At 42.2% G+C, this 18,227-nt stretch overlaps 1 protein-coding gene across 3 annotated transcripts; it reads right to left on the reverse strand.

The window, feature by feature from the left end:
- Positions 1–214: 214 nt before the first annotated feature.
- Positions 215–17,700, reverse strand: LOC115193636 (bcl-2-like protein 11). Of its 3 annotated transcripts, none has more exons than XM_029752472.1 (5): positions 17,290–17,700; positions 16,521–16,582; positions 15,211–15,576; positions 11,983–12,116; positions 215–2,889 (listed from the first exon to the last, which is right to left on the reverse strand). In XM_029752472.1, the coding sequence occupies exons 2-5, from the start codon at positions 16,537–16,539 to the stop codon at positions 2,761–2,763; spliced, it is 648 nt and encodes a 215-aa protein (XP_029608332.1). In that variant the 5' UTR covers positions 16,540–16,582; positions 17,290–17,700; the 3' UTR covers positions 215–2,760. The 3 variants fall into 3 exon arrangements, with proteins under 3 accessions (XP_029608332.1, XP_029608335.1, XP_029608333.1); XM_029752475.1 differs by having other exon boundaries at positions 16,153–16,582; positions 17,290–17,697; XM_029752473.1 differs by lacking the exon at positions 17,290–17,700 and having other exon boundaries at positions 16,153–17,249.
- Between the last annotated feature and the right edge of the window lie 527 nt (positions 17,701–18,227).

The following is an 18,227-nucleotide window of genomic DNA, read 5'->3' on the forward strand; positions in this document are numbered from 1 at the left end:
ATAAAAGCTTTTTACTAGGATTAAATGTCAGGAATTGTGAAAAACTGAGTTTAAATGTATTTGGCTAAGGTGTATGTAAACTTCTGACTTCAACTGTATGTAAAAGGACAGTTTGCGTAAAAAAGATAGTAACACTTTCTTTGAATTTCCCGTGACTAATTCATTATGACTGCAATATGTGTGGTTCTAGTTATAGAACAATGACAGTGGCTTATTGATTTTCATGAAAAAGGATGTGGTTTAATCGACAATGAAAGAAAATTCCAGATTTTTTTTTAAAGATGAAAAAGGCTTTTTACAGGCACAGCAGTATTGCACAATTGAAATCACAACATTGCAATCTTTCAGTGCAAATTAGAAAATATAAAAAATAACAATGACATTTTGCTACAAATGTACTGGGTCCTGTGAGTCAGATAGATCAGTTTCTGTCTGTCTGCGCAGAGTGCAAAAGGGTCCTGAACAGACTGAATTCTGGGTACAGTAATCCTTGTGCAAGAGGTACAAACCTGCATTTCCTCCACCAAGATGACACTGGTGAAAATGTATGGATCCAACTTGGGAATTTTGATGTGTCTGGGGAAAATGCTATTCCTATTTATGGTCTCTACCCATTAAGATGGATGGACAGTATGGACCATGCCTTCCCTCAACGCATATATATCTAGAGTACATGGAACCATTGGCTGACTGTCGGAGAAGTTTCCATATCAGTTTCAGAAGGTGACAGTTCAGCTTTCAGTTGTTCTCTTGGAAAGCATCTCTAGACACGACTACATACACCCTTCTGAGATACAGTACTTTGAAATGAGGTTTTTGGTTTCATTTGGCAATACCAAAAAAGAAAAGACAGTCATACAAGATATAAAACATGTCAGAGCAGTAAAATGTTGGTACCAAGAAAAACCTGACAGAATGAAACACACCATGCACTTCTCAAAATTGGGTTTGCAGAAATGTCATCAAACAATACCATCAACCTTACATTTAATCTACATGGTCAGCAAAACATTTTTTTAAATAAATGTAAAAGGCAGATTTTTTGGCACATAAAACCTTGAATGAGCTGTAAGTGCTATGCTATTTTAAAGATAGGCTTTTATCATCACATGTTATACTGTCAACATGCAATTTCCTGGATAATGTTTATTGAACTGTGGGTGTGGAATAGGTTTCCACATCAAATACCAACAGACTGACAGATAGGAGCCATTGGAATCAAAAGGGTGACCAAGGTAGTTGGACTGAACCACACCAATACTGTACTTTACAACAGGAATCAACCAGCAAAATGACAGTATAATCAATCTTTGGGTCACATGAGGGGACACATACAATGTAAAACCCATGGTGCAGAATGTGGTAACATTTATCATGTAACATCCAAAGTAACCCTACTTCACTTTCTTAAAATCTTTTTTTTAAACATTCATTCTACCACAGATCAGAAATACAAAAATGTTTCAAGAATTTTGTCAAGAACATTTGGTGATTTTTCTTACTGTCTATCCACCTAAGTTCTCAAACATTGTGAGTGATCCCACCCATTCAAACCTGTATCGAATCCACTGTCTCTCTATGCCTGTTCCTCTGGCTAATGTCGGCTCAGAGTTTGGTTCTCTTCCAGCAAAGCTTCTATGAGCTTTTAATGACCTAGCAACACTGCACTAGACTTGTCTGGGCCAACATGAGTGTCAGCTGGGCTAACAAAGCACTGACAGCAGCAGGTCCGAGCCAGAGGCTAAATGATAACAGGAATTATGTTTGACAGCTGATAAGGGCGAGGGGAAACAAATGAGACAACAGTAAAATACGTTGTTTCAAGAAGTTACATTGTTTGCCCTAATTCATGTAGATCTACTTTGATTTCATTATATCTCATTATTTTAGGCATTGTAGTTGCTATCAATGTTTTTTTCTGTTCTCACAATGACTACTAACATCCATGCTATTGCTCTTAATACTGAATATGTTTGGAAAGGAAATACATTTTTAAAAATGGCATCTTCAGTTATTGCTCGAGGTTAATACCTAAAGGGTTAATAAAAAGACTATTGGAGTGCACACTGAATCATTGTCTAAAACTACTGGACTTAAAAACACTTTCAATGGAGACTCTCCATTAAACAGACTTCATCTGGGTCCATGGAACCAGCAATGGAACCAACTGCATCAAACTGGACTTGCAGGTTAGTTTTGGGAGGGAAACAGTGAGTTGCCATGAGGACCAGGAGGAACAGACACAGCACAGACTCTACACATCTGACCATGGGTAAACTCACAAACACTTAGAAACAAACAAATACAGAGAAAGAAAACAGCGCAGTAGCAAAGAAAAATAAGCTGTACAAGGTACATGTAACCTCCACAAAGCCTTATCCACACAGCGTTATCCCTGTTAGCGCTCCGCAATGGGACACTCCATCTTTGGTTCTTTGATTAGGCTCAGCTTTCCAAATCCGCGCAGGAAACATAGGTGCAAAATTCCAGGTGTTGTAGAATTTCCAAAGAAAGTATTCCCAAAGCATTACAGATTCCCTATCCCAATTTATGCTGGATCAGGGAATCCTGAGGCCATTCAAGGTCAAAAACCAAAAGACAAAGTTGTAAAGGTTCACATATGAAGGAGAGTCCATTCTGAAAATGTGACAATTTTACATATTCATATATGTATAGAGTCTTTAACAGAATTCTCCCAGGTTCTACAGTATGTGCCTGCTGGGTGCTCCAGAGGATGGGATTGGGGCTTCTGTCTGTCAATCATCTTCTCCGCAGGATTATCTGTAATAGTCGTCCAATCAGAAGACTCATCCACAGTAGGAAGGCGGGCTCTTGGTGCATGTGCTGCAGGTTCCCCTGGGCAACCTGACCGTTTCTACCTGCAAGGCGCTGTGGAGGACACAGAGAAAGGAGCCGTGTTACATCCTCTTGTACATACAGTATAACCACTAAAGATACTACACAAACAGAGCATTCAACATTATTGCCACAACACACAGCGTAATAGTGCCACTCACCTTTTACTCCAGACATTTGATTCAAACAAATTGCACCAGTAAACAGATTTACCCTCAGTGAACCCATGGGGGTCTTGGCTGACCACCATAAAGACCCCTGCTGCGTATAGAAGACAGACAGCTGAGGTTTGCTGATAATACTGGACACGGCTGAGCTCAACTGTGGTCAGTGTGCCAGTCCTTTCATGACACACATGCAACCCTAACAAACACAGGAAGCAGGCCAACACAACTCAACATCCTGCCCCACCTCACCCCAAACCCTTGCTCCCTCTCTGAGTGTTATTATCAGTGGCTTAACTCCACACTTAAGACCAGAGGCCCAGGCAATCAAATGAAACGTTCTTACATGTGTTTGCTCCTGTGAAACTGCCAGGATGTGCTTGTGTACAGTATGTGTGTTTGTTAATTATGTGTACACAGTATTGAATTATATAAGCACAATTGAGCATTAAATGAGCAACCAGGGTAAAAGTATTTACCCTTTCAATGGAGGGTTGATGTTCTGCTCTTCTGATCTTTGTGTCAACATTGCTGTGTTGGGCAGAGGCCCTGCAAACTACCACACTAGAGCCTTGGGCTGAACTGAACCATCACACACCAACATACCAGGTTTACAACATGAGTCATACTTCTTAATGAGAAAAACTGGGCAGCAGCCCGGTCATAAAAGCCATTCTATTAGGTCAGCTACTTCAGCTTCAGATGGAAGAGGTACTTGATGACCTAAACATAAATAGGGACATTTTTACTGGGAGATGAATGGAGAGATTAGGGAAGAGATTGAGCCATTCTATTAGGTCTTTAGCAGTGCACTTGGACTTGGCCAGGTCATAGGGTCCTGATAATGGTGGATGAATGGACTACTCCCTCCTCAGAGACAATTACCTCTGCAGACATGGCAAAGGGGAGATGAAAACAGGTGGCTGTCTTGGCCCGGCCGTCACGTTGGCCTGAGGTCACTAGTTTGGCAGGGCTCTCGCAATAAGCGTTGGTCATTTCCCCTGTGGCCTCTTTGGAAGAGGGGACTGAGGAAAGACCAAGTCTGAGTTCTACTTTTATCAGAAACTATGTTTCTGACAGGAACTGTGCTGAAGTATGACTGGGGTATCGCTCCATGAGTGAATCACTGCATGTGTGTGGATTCAGAGCAGCTTGGCAGGGAGCCATACAGTGCTGACATTTAGGAACTAATGCAAGGGGGATATCAACACTTTGTTTAAGCTGAAATGAGTCATGCCAAGAACCACAAAAGCCTGGAGTGACTGTGAACAGTGTCTGAGGAAACAGGTGATGAGGAAGTGGACTTAAATGGAAGTGCATTAACCCCTCTGTAAGAAAGACAGAGCAGAACTGGGAACCTTGCAAGACCCCATTCACCTTTGGGACAAAAATGATGAGTTCATCAAAGAAATGGCAGACCGATGGTTTTGCTAGATATAAATGATTGCTCTGGAAGATTTAACAAGAACTTAAAACAAGCTGTTGAAAGGTTGTTTGATTACAACATACAGTGCATTCGGAAAGTATTCAGACCCCTTCACTTTATCCACATTTTGTTACAATACAGCCTTATTCTAACATTGATGAGGGAAAAAATAATTTCATCAATCTACACCCAGTACCCCATAATGACAAAGCAAAAACAATTTTTTTTTTTTTTTACATTTTGCACATTTATAAAAATTAAAATAAACTGAAATACCTTACTTACATACAGTTGAAGTCGGAAGTTTACATACACCTTAGCCAAATACATTTAAACTCAGTTTTTCACAATTCCTGACATTTAATCCTAGTAAAAATTCCCTGTCTTAAGGTCAGTTAGGATCACCACTTTATTTTAAGAATGTGAAATGTCAGAATAATAGCAGAGAGAATGATTTATTTCAGCTTTTATTTCTTTCATCACATTCCCAGTGGGTCAGAAGTTTACATACACTCAATTAGTATTTGATAGCATTGCCTTCAAATTGTTTAACTTGGGTCAAACGTTTCAGGTAGCCTTCCACAAGCTTCCCACAATAAGTTGGGTGAATTCTGGCCCATTCCTCCTGACAGAGCTGGTATAGCTGAGTTAGGTTTGTAGGCCTCCTTGCTCACACACACTTTTTCTGTTCTGCCCACAAATTTTCTATAGGATTGAGGTCAGAGCTTTGTGATGGCCACTCCAATACCTTGACTTTGTTGACCTTAAGCCATTTTGCCACAACTTTGGAAGTATGCTTGGGGTCATTGTCCATTTGGAAGACCCATTTGCGACCAAGCTTTAACTTCCTGACTGATGTCTTGAGATGTTGCTTCAATATATCCACATAATTTTCCTTCGTCATGATGCCATCTATTTTGTGAAGTGCACCAGTCCCTCCTGCAGCAAAGCACCCCCACAACATGATGCTGCCACCCCCGTGCTTCACGGTTGTGATGGTGTTCTTCGGCTTGCAAGCTTTCCCCTCCAAACATAACGATGGTCATTATGGCCAAAGAGTTCTATTTTTGTTTCATCAGAGCAGAAAAGAGGAAATTTCTCCAAAAAGTACGATCTTTGTCCCCATGTGCAGTTGCAAACCGGGTTATGTCGATATAGAACTCGTTTTACTGTGGCTATAGATACATTTGTACCTGTTTTCTCCAGCATCTTCACAAGGTCTTTTGCTGTTGTTCTGGGATTGATTTGCACTTTTCGCACCACAGTATGTTAATCTCTAGGAGACAGAACGCGTCTCCTTCCTGAGCGGTATGACGGCTGCGTGGTCTCATGGTGTTTTCCCATGATGTCAAGCAAAGAGGCACTGCATTTGAAGGTAGGCCTTGAAATACATCCACAGGTACACCTCCAACTGACTCAAATTATGTCAATTAGCCTATCAGAAGCTTCTAAAGCCATGACATCATTTTCTGGAATTTTCCAAGCTGTTTAAAGGCACAGTCAACTTAGTGTATGTAAACTTCTGACCCACTGGAATTGTGATACATTGAATTATAAGTGAAATAATCTGTCTGTAAACAATTGTTGGAAAAATTACTTGTGTCATGCACAAAGTAGATGTCCTAACCGACTTGCCAAAACTATAGTTTGTTAACAAGAAATTTGTGGAGTAGTTGAAAAACGAGTTTTAATGACTCCAACTTAAGTGTACATAAACTTCCGACTTCAACTGTAAGTATTCAGACCCTTTAGTCAGTACTTTGTTTTACTGAGATTTTAACAGAATGAGAAAGAGGATAGATGTCTGTACTTACTGTAAGCTTGACTAATTAAACCGTTCCAGGCAGTGGTTTCAACACAGGGTAAATGCATAGACTTGATCCAGATATTTGGCCATTGTGTCTGAGGCTAAAACCTCTCTGGTGTGTATTATAGTATCGTGACTCAATGTTGCATTTTGTATTGCATTATATAACTAGTACACACAGTATGTAATCCCACTCCACTTCACACCTTGAGGCATGCAGGAGAGGCTGGCGTAATGCACATCAACAGGTGAATGACCCCTTTAGTAATATGTTATTAGTTGTGTAAAACTGACTGAAGGAGGGGAGGTGGATCAACTTAAATATGGGATCAGTGTAGCTTTCCCTTTAAGAATCATGTTTTTGGCAGTGATGACGTTAATACCCAAATTCACTGAATACTGACAGTTTCGCCCACAACCAGCTAATTGGTACAATATTACAAAACATGAACACTTTTAAATCTAATGGATCAGGGCCTGAGTATTCAGCTGTTTCTGTTCACAAACTGTGTGACATTCAGGTACCAACTGACTGACTAATCTCTCTCTGACAATTGATCTGGTGTGAGAGAAATCTGCAACACCACATGCAAGCAAAACAAAAACTTACAAGGCCAGAAGAACACTGAAAAACGATTTGACCAAACTGGGAGAGCAGCCACAATTTGAAGTAGAAGACATGCAGTTAAAGTGACTCGCTAATACGTTCGCAGATGTCTGCCTGAGGAAAAACAACGTTTCACTGATACTCATCGAATGTGTTTTTATTTGATTAAAACAAGTTATTATGCAGATGCTTAAAATTGTTTTAAAAACTGCCAAACTTCTCTCTCCCTCGTTCTTCAAGACAAAGACTGCAGGTCCTAAAACAAAATAACATTGCGTCACAAATAAGAGGGTGCTTATTTGCAGCTTCCTACTGAAAATCCCTTTGAGGAACAAACCCAATTTAAAAATAAAATAGAAACTCCACAAAGAAGTGAGCTGCCATGTGAATGCTCAGATAATTTGAGTGTCAAAATACAGACGTTAGTTATCTTAGAATAACAACATGTTTCTGTGGCCAGACATGTGCTTTGCATTAGCAGGGCGTTTGTCCTTTTGCGTCTCGCACTACTATCTACCATATTCACCACTGGAGAGACGTCTCACACTACCATCTGCCATATTCACCACTGGAGAGACGTCTCACACTACTATCTGCCATATTCACCACCGGAGAGACGTCTCACACTACCATCTGCCATATTCACCACTGGAGAGACGTCTCACACCACCATCTGCCATATTCACCACCGGAGAGACGTCTCACACTACTATCTGCCATATTCACCACTGGAGAGACGTCTCACACTACCATCTGCCGTATTCACCACCGGAGAGACGTCTCACACTACCATCTGCCGTATTCACCACCGGAGAGACGTCTCACACTACCATCTGCCGTATTCACCACTGGAGAGACGTCTCACACTACCATCTGCCATATTCACCACCGGAGAGACGTCACACTACTATCTGCCATATTCACCACTGGAGAGACGTCTCACACTACCATCTGCCGTATTCACCACCGGAGAGACATCTCACACTACCATCTGCCATATTCACCACTGGTGAGACATTTCACACTACCATCTGCCGTATTCACCACTGGAGAGACGTCTCACACTACCATCTGCCGTATTCACCACCGGAGAGACATCTCACACTACCATCTGCCGTATTCACCACTGGAGAGACGTCTCACACTACCATCTGCCGTATTCACCACTGGAGAGACGTCTCACACTACCATCTGCCGTATTCACCACTGGAGAGACGTCTCACACTACCATCTGCCGTATTCACCACTGGAGAGACGTCTCACACTACCATCTGCCGTATTCACCACCGGAGAGACATCTCACACTACCATCTGCCATATTCACCACCGGAGAGACATCTCACACTACCATCTGCCATATTCACCACTGGAGAGACGTCTCACACTACCATCTGCCGTATTCACCACTGGAGAGACGTCTCACACTACCATCTGCCGTATTCACCACTGGAGAGACGTCTCACACTACCATCTGCCGTATTCACCACCGGAGAGACATCTCACACTACCATCTGCCATATTCACCACCGGAGAGACGTCTCACACTACCATCTGCCGTATTCACCACTGGAGAGACGTCTCACACTACCATCTGCCGTATTCACCACCGGAGAGACATCTCACACTACCATCTGCCATATTCACCACTGGAGAGACGTCTCACACTACCATCTGCCATATTCACCACTGGAGAGACGTCTCACACTACCATCTGCCATATTCACCATTGGAGAGACGTCTCACCAGACCTGGGCTCAAATAGTACTTGGGATTCTTTCAAATACTTTAGCTGCGCTTGATTGAGCTGGCCTGGTGCAATAGAATCGCTCAAAAAGTGCAAACCCTGTCCATCTGGCACTCTGGAAAGGCTCAGTTAAACGCTCAAAGTGTTTGAAAGAAAACAAATGATTTGTGTACCTCTAGCAGGAGGAGTGCCCTGAATTAAAAGCCTCCTCTATCAGCCCATAGGACAGAACACCTACACATACAAAGCTAACTTCACAACGATGCAACCACTAAACACATACGCAAGCATCACAGAACCAGAGAAAGGGAATATGGAGACACCCAAACCCACAACACACTCAAAGACTCAACAGTGGATCAACTCCACTCAGAAGTTCTTTCCAGCGCCTCACACAAAGCATGACAACCGTTGGAGCCTGGGTTGAAACGGACCCTGGGAGAAGATGACAAGGAGGGCCAGGGCGGGGCTGAGTGAGTCTCCATGGCGCTGGGGGAGTGAGGCCTGTAAAGGCAGACCAGTGGATAATTAGAGCCCACAGTGGGCTCCCTGAGAGCCTTAACCACAGGGCAGTCACGTAGTCCTGCAATTCTGCAACACAACCAATCACTCACTAACCAGCTCCACTGCCCCGTCATTGTAACCTGACCCTTCCTCCTGTCAGTCTCAAACCCCCGGGCTTGGCCTCTTTGACCTTGATTACACACTCAGACAGCCCTAAGAGTATTTTCCATGATGGCTATTAGGCAGAGAAGGAATGGTGTGTGTGTGTGTGTGTGTGTGGCAAAACAAAACCTGAGTAATGCAGAGTAATGCAGGTCACTGGTCAGTTCTGTGGGTGGCCAGAGGCCATACAGCCAATCAGAAGGAAGGACAGGGAAGTGTGACAGATGACACAGACCTGTGTGTCAATAAACAAAGTGTGCAGGAGGTTTTTTGATTCACCTTACGTGACACCTGAAAACACACAAACACTTTGTCTACAATGAAATTACTCACTTTATAGTCACTAGCTAGGAAGTACTAGCACTCATCCAGATACAGGTATTATGACAGGTATTGGCAGTTGACAATCTATACATAGAACTGTGAAACACCTGCATTTGTCAGTAACACACAATGCAATAACCTGTAGAAAGTTATGTAATAGACAATTGTGACAGATGGGAGAAGTACAAGACAGCTCTAGATTCTAGAAAGGGACAGCCTTGCAGAATTCCTCTCCCTGATCGCAACCAAACACCTGAAACCAGAACATGGCACTTAGAACACAATATGTTCCGTTTTTTATTGGGGTTTTTGTTCTCGAAATACATAAACCTCCCTCTATACAAGAGAGATATGCACCACACACACACACACACACACACACACACACACACACACACACACACACACACACACACACACACACACACCCTGTTCTGTTCTACAGCCTCACCTGTTGAAAGGTGTGTAAATATTGATTTCTCCTCAGACACCCAGATGCCATTAGTAACACATTATTCATGGGAAATGCTTATGCACTCATTAGAAATAAATATTTCTGTTTTTTTTGTGTGAAAAAATACAAAGTCCAGTCATCAGTTCATATTTTTGATTATACAGACAAACCTTCCCCTTTTATGGGTACTAGGCAGTGTCCCTTGGGGATGGTGATGAAGAAAACAGATTAAGAAGAACATCCCGGGGTTATGAACTGGCAAGAAAAATAGTTTTCAACAAAATCCATGCACAGTCACATGGAAACTCCCTAAAATGCATGCAACATGCACTGTCAACAGCTTTCAAACAGATGTGGGGTAACAAGTTGCCTAGCGTCTAAGAGCGTTGGGCCAGTAACCGAAAGGTCGCCGATTCGAATCCCTGAGCCGACTAGGTGATACATCTTTCAATGTTCCTCTAAGTAAACCACTGAACCCTAATTGCTCCTGTAAGTTGCTCTGGAAAAGAGTGTCTTCTAAATGACGTAAATGTTAAAAAACATTTTATGGGTCTTTCATATCAGCCAATTCAAGACTGCGCAGACGGAGAGTGACAAGAATGAAACATGAAAGATTCTCTATAAACAAAAATTCCCTCAAAACATTTACCCAACAAAGCTGAGTATGATTAGTGTTCAAGTGTAAGATCTGAACAGAGTTATGAATTGAACCAGGAAATGGGTAACCCCGGGTAAGATGAATCACCACCTGACAGAGATTGTTTTAGCTACAAAGAGCCTGTCCTGTAGCAGATGTAGGAACTTCATTTGATCACTCTTTTGTTGCTAAGAATTTTCCTGGAAATTCAGAGCTTCGTGATATACATAAATTAACAAAAAACCTGCACTAATACGGTTATATTAGTGCTATTGCACTTTTCATGTAGCCTCTCTCTCTCTCTCAGCCTCTCGCTCCCTCTCGCCCTCTCCCTCTCGCCACACAACCTTTTCATGTCGGTGTTGAAGGCAGCCTCCTGCTGGGTGTGTCTTTGAACATTAGGCCAGTCACGTAACAGCTGATACGGGATATTCACCCCTCCACGACATATGTCAGTCATAGTGAGCTCACTGAAAATGATTAAGGTATGCAAATACAATTATTTTGGTAACAACACATTATTCTTATGCACTGTATTATAAATAATGTTCTAAAGCCAGAGTGCCCTCAGTACATAAGAAATGAGAGCACAGAATGCTAGGTCAAGGACACAAATAGAAATCATCTAGAATGGCACAAGTTGAGCTGAGCACCTTATCAGCTCCATTTGATCCAGTGCAGTCCTTGACAGGGTTTGTAAATAAGGTGATGCAACCTCCAGAAATGTAAAGTAGCAAGAGAAATGTAAAGTAGCAAGAGAAAGATACCAACTGATGGATTCACAGGCAATTTCTTCAACCATGGTGTCGTGATTTCAGCAGCAGGTCTGCGAAAACGCTTAAATTATAGACACTATCTAATCGGAAGATTAACTTTCCCTTGCACTGCAGTGACTACTGTGATCATCATTTATTTTACCTTTATTTAACTAGGCAAGTCAGTTAAGAACAAATTCTTATTTTCAATGACGGTCTAGGAACAGTGGGTTAACTTCCTTGTTCAGGGGCAGAATGATTTTTACCTTGTCAGCTCGGGGATTCGATCTTGCAACCACTAGGCTACCTGCCGCCCCAATTTGATCCTGATAGAATTGTGTATCGTATCCTATGAGAGTGGTTGACAAACTCCCTTAGGGATATTTGAACTGAAGCTACCAATTCCCTGAAAGTGATTGTTTAATTCATTGTTTTCCCCCCAGAAACGACATATCATCAGGATATATGGGTCTCTTTTTAGGATCCTCCCATCTATAAGTGTATAGTAGACTGTAAGTCTCAGTGCTGGTGTAACTACTCACCCTATGTATGATGAGGTTGTTAAACTCATCTCCAATGCGCTGAAGCTCCTGACCGATGAGTATCTCTGGCCGCATGTCCCCCGCAGTCGGTGGTGGGCGTGATCTATAGGGCCGGAGGGGGTTGGGCCACACGTCTGGGGGACAAAGAACAAATGGCTCTCAGAACTCATTGGAACACAATCTAATAACAAAGACCAAGTTCAACCATACTAAGAGGAGTCCAGTATGACTCTCTGTTTATGTACTATAGTGTGGTTTAGTTATGAATGTGTTCTGATCTTGTTTTGACTCACGTGTCATGGACCATATGTCTAATATTTCTCATATCCCTCAATGGCCCTACAATATCAGTTGCACCATATGTTAATATGGAAACACTTTACTGCAAGTAGCCTGGCATAATGGCTTTATATCACTGTCATAAAAGAGACATAACAATAACACATAGCACAGTGACAATTCTTGACATGCTTCCTGCATCACCACAGCATGTCCATGAGTGTAAGACTATTGTTATGAAATGTTACCTTTTGTTATCTTATGACAATCTTATGAGTGTGTTTTAAAGGCTATTTGTCAAGAAACCTCAAGTAAAGTTGTCAAAATCTAAATGTAATTGAATGCACCAAAAGCATACTGTATATTACAGACACAGTATATATAGAGCAAGGATCACCAACGAGGTTCAGCCGCGGGATGATTATTTCTTAAGCGGATGTTCGGGGGTCCAGAAAAAATAATGACTAATAATTTGTAGTCGCCAAATTTACCACAAGAAGCCCAAACAGATATAATGTTCGACTAAAACATAATCATTTCGAACCTTGCTTACATTTGTATACGATCACATGTTTCTCTCGATTATGTGTGGGAATACTTGTGAACAGATTTCTAAAATTAAAATCACTTGGAGCTGATTTCCTGGTGTTTTTAGTCCATTATGTCCAACAATAAAACCAAAATAAAATTTTAAAAACATTGTTTTTTTCTTATTTCCTCACAAAACTTGGTGGGCCAAATAAAAACCAGCCATCGGCTGGGGAACGCTGACATAGACTATCAGATATTACACCACACTTGTGGTTTTCTATACGTGTGCAAGGATCAATCATATCTGGTATTCAGAAAAGAAAGTCTGAGTAAAAAAAAACAGGTAAACAATTCCTCCCCAGCGTCTGTCTCCCTCAGGCAGTAACAGGCGGTGGTAATAAAACTGGAGAACTCTGTTACTCTCCACAAACAAACTCTTCAGACTTTATCTTAAGAAATGGCTTTGAGTGGGGCCCAATCATTGGCTTCCCAACATCAAGTTGTTTCCAAAAGGGTTCTTTGACTGTCCCCATAGGATAAACTTTTGGGTTCCAAGTAGAACTCGCTGTGGAAAGCCTTCTATATAGAACTCAAAAGGGTTCTACCTGGAACCAAAGGGGTTCTTCAATGGGTTAACCTATAGGGACAGCCAAAGAACCCTTTTAGGTTCTAGATAGCACCTTTTTTTTCTAAGAGTGTACCCATTAAAGGAAAATTCCACCCCCAAAATATATGTTGGTAGTGGTGAATCATACTGGCTGTATTTAGAAAGTTTTATATCTTGAAAACTTGATTGTTGACATGCAACACATTTTTGGACTATGTCACCTACGGACTAATAAAACAAATAGCAAAAGGAGTTTTCCTTTAAGAGTAGTCTCTTTGGGATTAGAGATGTGGTGAAACTACAGATAGAGATGTATCTGTCCCTCATATCAGCCGGCTCCTAAGGAGAATGAGCAGGGAGGAAGCCCTGTTTGCGGTTGACCAAAGACACAGAGGGCTATTTGACTGGCCTCTACTCCAATTCACTACATGTTGCCTCTACTCCAACTCACTACACGTGGCCTCTACTCCAACTCACTATATGTGCTACTCCAACTCACTATATGTGGTCTCTACTCCAACTCACTATATGTGGCCTCTACACCAACTCACTATACGTTGCCTCTACTCCAACTCACTATACGTGGCCTCTACTCCAACTCACTATACGTGCCCTCTACTCCAACTCACTATACGTTGCCTCTACTCCAACTCACTATACGTGGCCTCTACTCCAACTCACTATACGTGCCCTCTACTCCAACTCACTACACGTGGCCTCTACTCCAACTCACTATACGTGGCCTCTACTCCAACTCACTATACGTGGCCTCTACTCCAACTCACTATACGTGCCCTCTACTCCAACTCACTATACGTTGCCTCTACTCCAACTCACTACACGTGGCCTCTACTCCAACTCACTATACGTGGCCTCTACTCCAACTCACTACACGTGGCCTCTACTCCAACTCACTATACGTGGCCTCTACTCCAACTCACTATACGTGGCCTCTACTCCAACTCACTACACGTGGCCTCTACTCCAACTCACTATATGTGGCCTCTACTCCAACTCACTACACGTGGCCTCTACTCCAACTCACTATATGTGGCCTCTACTCCAACTCAATATACGTGGCCTCTACTCCAACTCACTATATGTGGCCTCTACACCAACTCACGACATGTGGTCAAATAAAAGTACACAAGTGAATTAGGCTGCTCAATCACATATCTTATGCACTAAGGGGCCAAAAAGCAGTGCCTGTCTGTCCCAGTGTATTTCCTTTTGCTTGTCTTCTATGGCCACTGGCTTTGTCAGGGAATGTTATTGAGGTTGAGTGTAAGTCTGTGTGCACGTACAGGTGCCGTTAACAAACACATGCGCATGCATGTTTTGCTATCACGCACACTCCTTGTTATGACACAACTCAGTAAACGCAGTGCAGATACTGATCTAAAAAAACTTCCTGCTGAGGTTGAATCCAACTATTGGCTCATCGTCACGCTATACAGGAGTCTCGACCCATGCAGATATCGTAATGACTACGGAATAACTACAGACATTACAAACAACCCAAGGGCCAATTAGCGCGCAATAATCCAAGACGCCTCCGTGCATAATAGCCCGCCATCCTCCCCCCATATCAATAAATACGATACAGAATCAATGGTCCTTAGTACATTGTAATAGTCAGGGGACGTCGTCAAATGGTGTGAGTTAAGTGTATAAAAAAGTGTACTTTCTGATTGCCACAAGGGCATCGTAAATAGTTTATCATGTGCGCCATGCCATGCCTCGCAGCCAGCGCTCTGAATTGTGAGTAACAATCTTTATTTGTGCGACACCAGCAAGGGTGCGTGCCTTACCATAATCTCGCCCGGTCTCCAGTGCTCGAGACATGCGCTGCAGTGCGTGGGTAATGACTTGGCTAGATGGGCTCGGAGTCTGTGTCGATTTATCTTTCAATAGCGGGGAGCTTGGAATAGAATCGCTGTCGAACGAAAAATATCCACTGGAGGATCTGGACAGTGTTCTGAACACCGGCGACCTCGACTGGAAACCAAGCAGACTATTCGGAATCATTATTCCTCCCAGTGACTGCTGGTCCCCTTCGCAGGACTGGGGGTTGTCAGACGGTTCGGCACGGGAGGCAGCTCCGCCACCGGGATGCGACTCTCCGCTTTCCCCTCTCTCAATTAGGGTGGTCGAGCCATGTGGACCGATTTTGTGGTCTGTAGGATAGATCAAGTATCAGAGTTAGGCTATTTTTTTATATATATATTTTGTCCGTGCATTGTCATTATTTGTTGGAGATTTCCTCTCCTGGAATCAAAAATCTAAAACAGCCATCATTTCTAGAAAACGTAGGCTAATAAAACAAAACTCGCATGGCTAAATATCTCGCAGGGTCGAGTCCAGTGTCCAGTCTATCCAAGTTTTTGAGTCGGCCGTAACTTCTTCCTCTCCACGTACCTCCATTGTTTGTACAGAAGTGCTGATTGCAGCATTTCTAGCAGGGAAAAACAGTTGGCATGAAATTACAAGCCGTAGTAACTGCGTCACAACCCAATCTCCAAGCCAAGTTAACTTCTTCTGTCCGAAATGAAAGTTGTGAATTTATTGTGGATCCCCATGACAAATCTAGTTATAGTAATGTTTTCGAAATTAATCTGATCGTTACTTGTATTTCATACTCGAATTGGTTCCAAATTGCGCATGAAGGACCGCAGGCACCGTACAGGCTACCTGCCGACTTTATAATACTTTATATAATACTTTCAGTAGCCTACTATATCACAAATACTTACTCATATCAAACACATTCAAAGTTAAATCGAAAGCCACATTTTAGAGACAACCAAAACGCAGAGACAGTCAGACAACGAACAATAGAGTACAAGCACGTCAAGCAGTTTCTTGCTGGAGAGTCTGCACACATTTGTTATGAAAAGTTCTCTACGAACATGTGTTGAAAACAGACCTGATTGGATTAGAGCCTTTGTGACTGGCAGGCGATTGGATTAGCTAAATGAAACGCATCCAAAATCATAGGCTAGCCTACTGGTCCATTATCGCCACCCACAGGTTGCAGTAGTAGCCTCTCTTTTTATATATTTTATTTTGTCTTGAAAATGGAAATCCATGTTGACCCCTTGCCTATATATCACTGAATCACCTGAGAACAGGAGTCCCATTGTCGTTCAACTTCAACAGGTGATTCATTTATTGCTGGATCGTCTGAGAAGAATGAGGGTAGGTTAATGTGGAAAACAAAAGGGAAACAAACAGGTACCTTTCATCCCTATCCTCAAAATAAAACCGGTCTATTGGCGTATTATAGGCTATATAATGTCATGCATCGCACTGTAACCGAGAATAAAGTAGACCAATAGGCCAACAAAAAATATCGCTGTTTAAATCTCAGGCAGCAAATATGGTCTTTATTTTCATTATATTCAAGTCCAACGCGTTTCGTGTTTCAAGGTTTTCTATGATGATGATGATAATAGGCTACTAAAGATAATCAGGAACGATTGACATCGGTTAAGATCGTATAATTCCCACACGTTAAACCGCTGTGCAGACACGGGGGTGGACTTCATCAAAACAAGTACGAACTTTCTCCAATTAATGTCAAAGCGCTGTCGCTGCGAGGCGTGCGGTGTGAGCGGAATACATTACGAAAACACTTGATATGGTAGCCTACAGAGTAAATGCATTTAGACAAGACACCATAGTTCTCTAAAAACCCATTAATTAGGATACGAGGCTATCTTGGATATTTTTCTCAGAATCACGGTTTTCTTGACAACTGAGTGAAGTCTAAAGTTGGGAGAACCGCGGTGCAATTTTCGGTTACATTGTCTATTCTTAGTCTACTGAAATTCTAGCCTTTTTAAAAACAGAAAATGCATGCGATATCCTGATGTTCATTTTGCACTCACCTGGACGAATCGGACATGTCCTAAACCGCTTTAGTAGCGGGACATAAGAGTTGTCAATAACAGTAAAATATCTGAAAATCCACTTTTGAACTTCTCACACCTCCAGAACGCAAAAGATTAGAGCCCACACAGTGCCTTTTTAATCAGAAAACGACGATGTCAACATCGAAAGAATAGTGGTTCCGCCTTGTAAAAACAGATCCTTCAAAATATAGGTTGGGTGAAGGAAGGGAAAAAGCGTTCGACTCTTTTGTCTCCGGTGTGGATATCTCAGCTGAGGATACTTCCTTGCTGTAGCAGCTCACTCGCAACTGATAGAAAAAGTTGAAACGTCTGGTCTGTGTCAAGAGTGGGGTGACGCCTGTGTGCCATCCTCCGCCTCTTGACCCGCCTACTCTTTCAATGGGTGGGATCTCAGCCTCTTTTCACAGCATCCTTTCAAGTGTCCAGAAAAACCTTCTCTCCTCTTCCTCTATTTAGCCTATCTATTGATCCTGCTCCTGGTCACTGTTAACCTACTCTTGTTTCCATGTTGATATTACCATGAGTATATTACCATAGTATTTATACATTTCAGTCTCTTTTCAGCCTTGTTTACACTGCTACTATTTGCTATTATTTACTATTATTATGTATCCTGCAACCAGTCACTTTCTCCCAATCCCCGCCTACATGTACATACCTACCTCAACTACTCCAGTATCCCTGCACAATCCCCGCCTACATGTACATACCTACCTCAACTACTCCAGTATCCCTGCACACTGTACATTTGGTACGGACACTGACCCTGTATATACTGAAGCTTACAATCTCCTGTTTTATATTTCTTCCTTTCTTATTTATAGTGTTTTTCTAGTTCTACTGTTTTGATATTGAATACTGTATCATTGGGAAGGGCTCACAAGTTAAGCATTTGACTGTACTTGTGCATGTCA

This window comes from Salmo trutta, chromosome 5 (assembly GCF_901001165.1).
Source record: "Salmo trutta chromosome 5, fSalTru1.1, whole genome shotgun sequence".
Taxonomy (NCBI): domain Eukaryota; kingdom Metazoa; phylum Chordata; class Actinopteri; order Salmoniformes; family Salmonidae; genus Salmo; species Salmo trutta.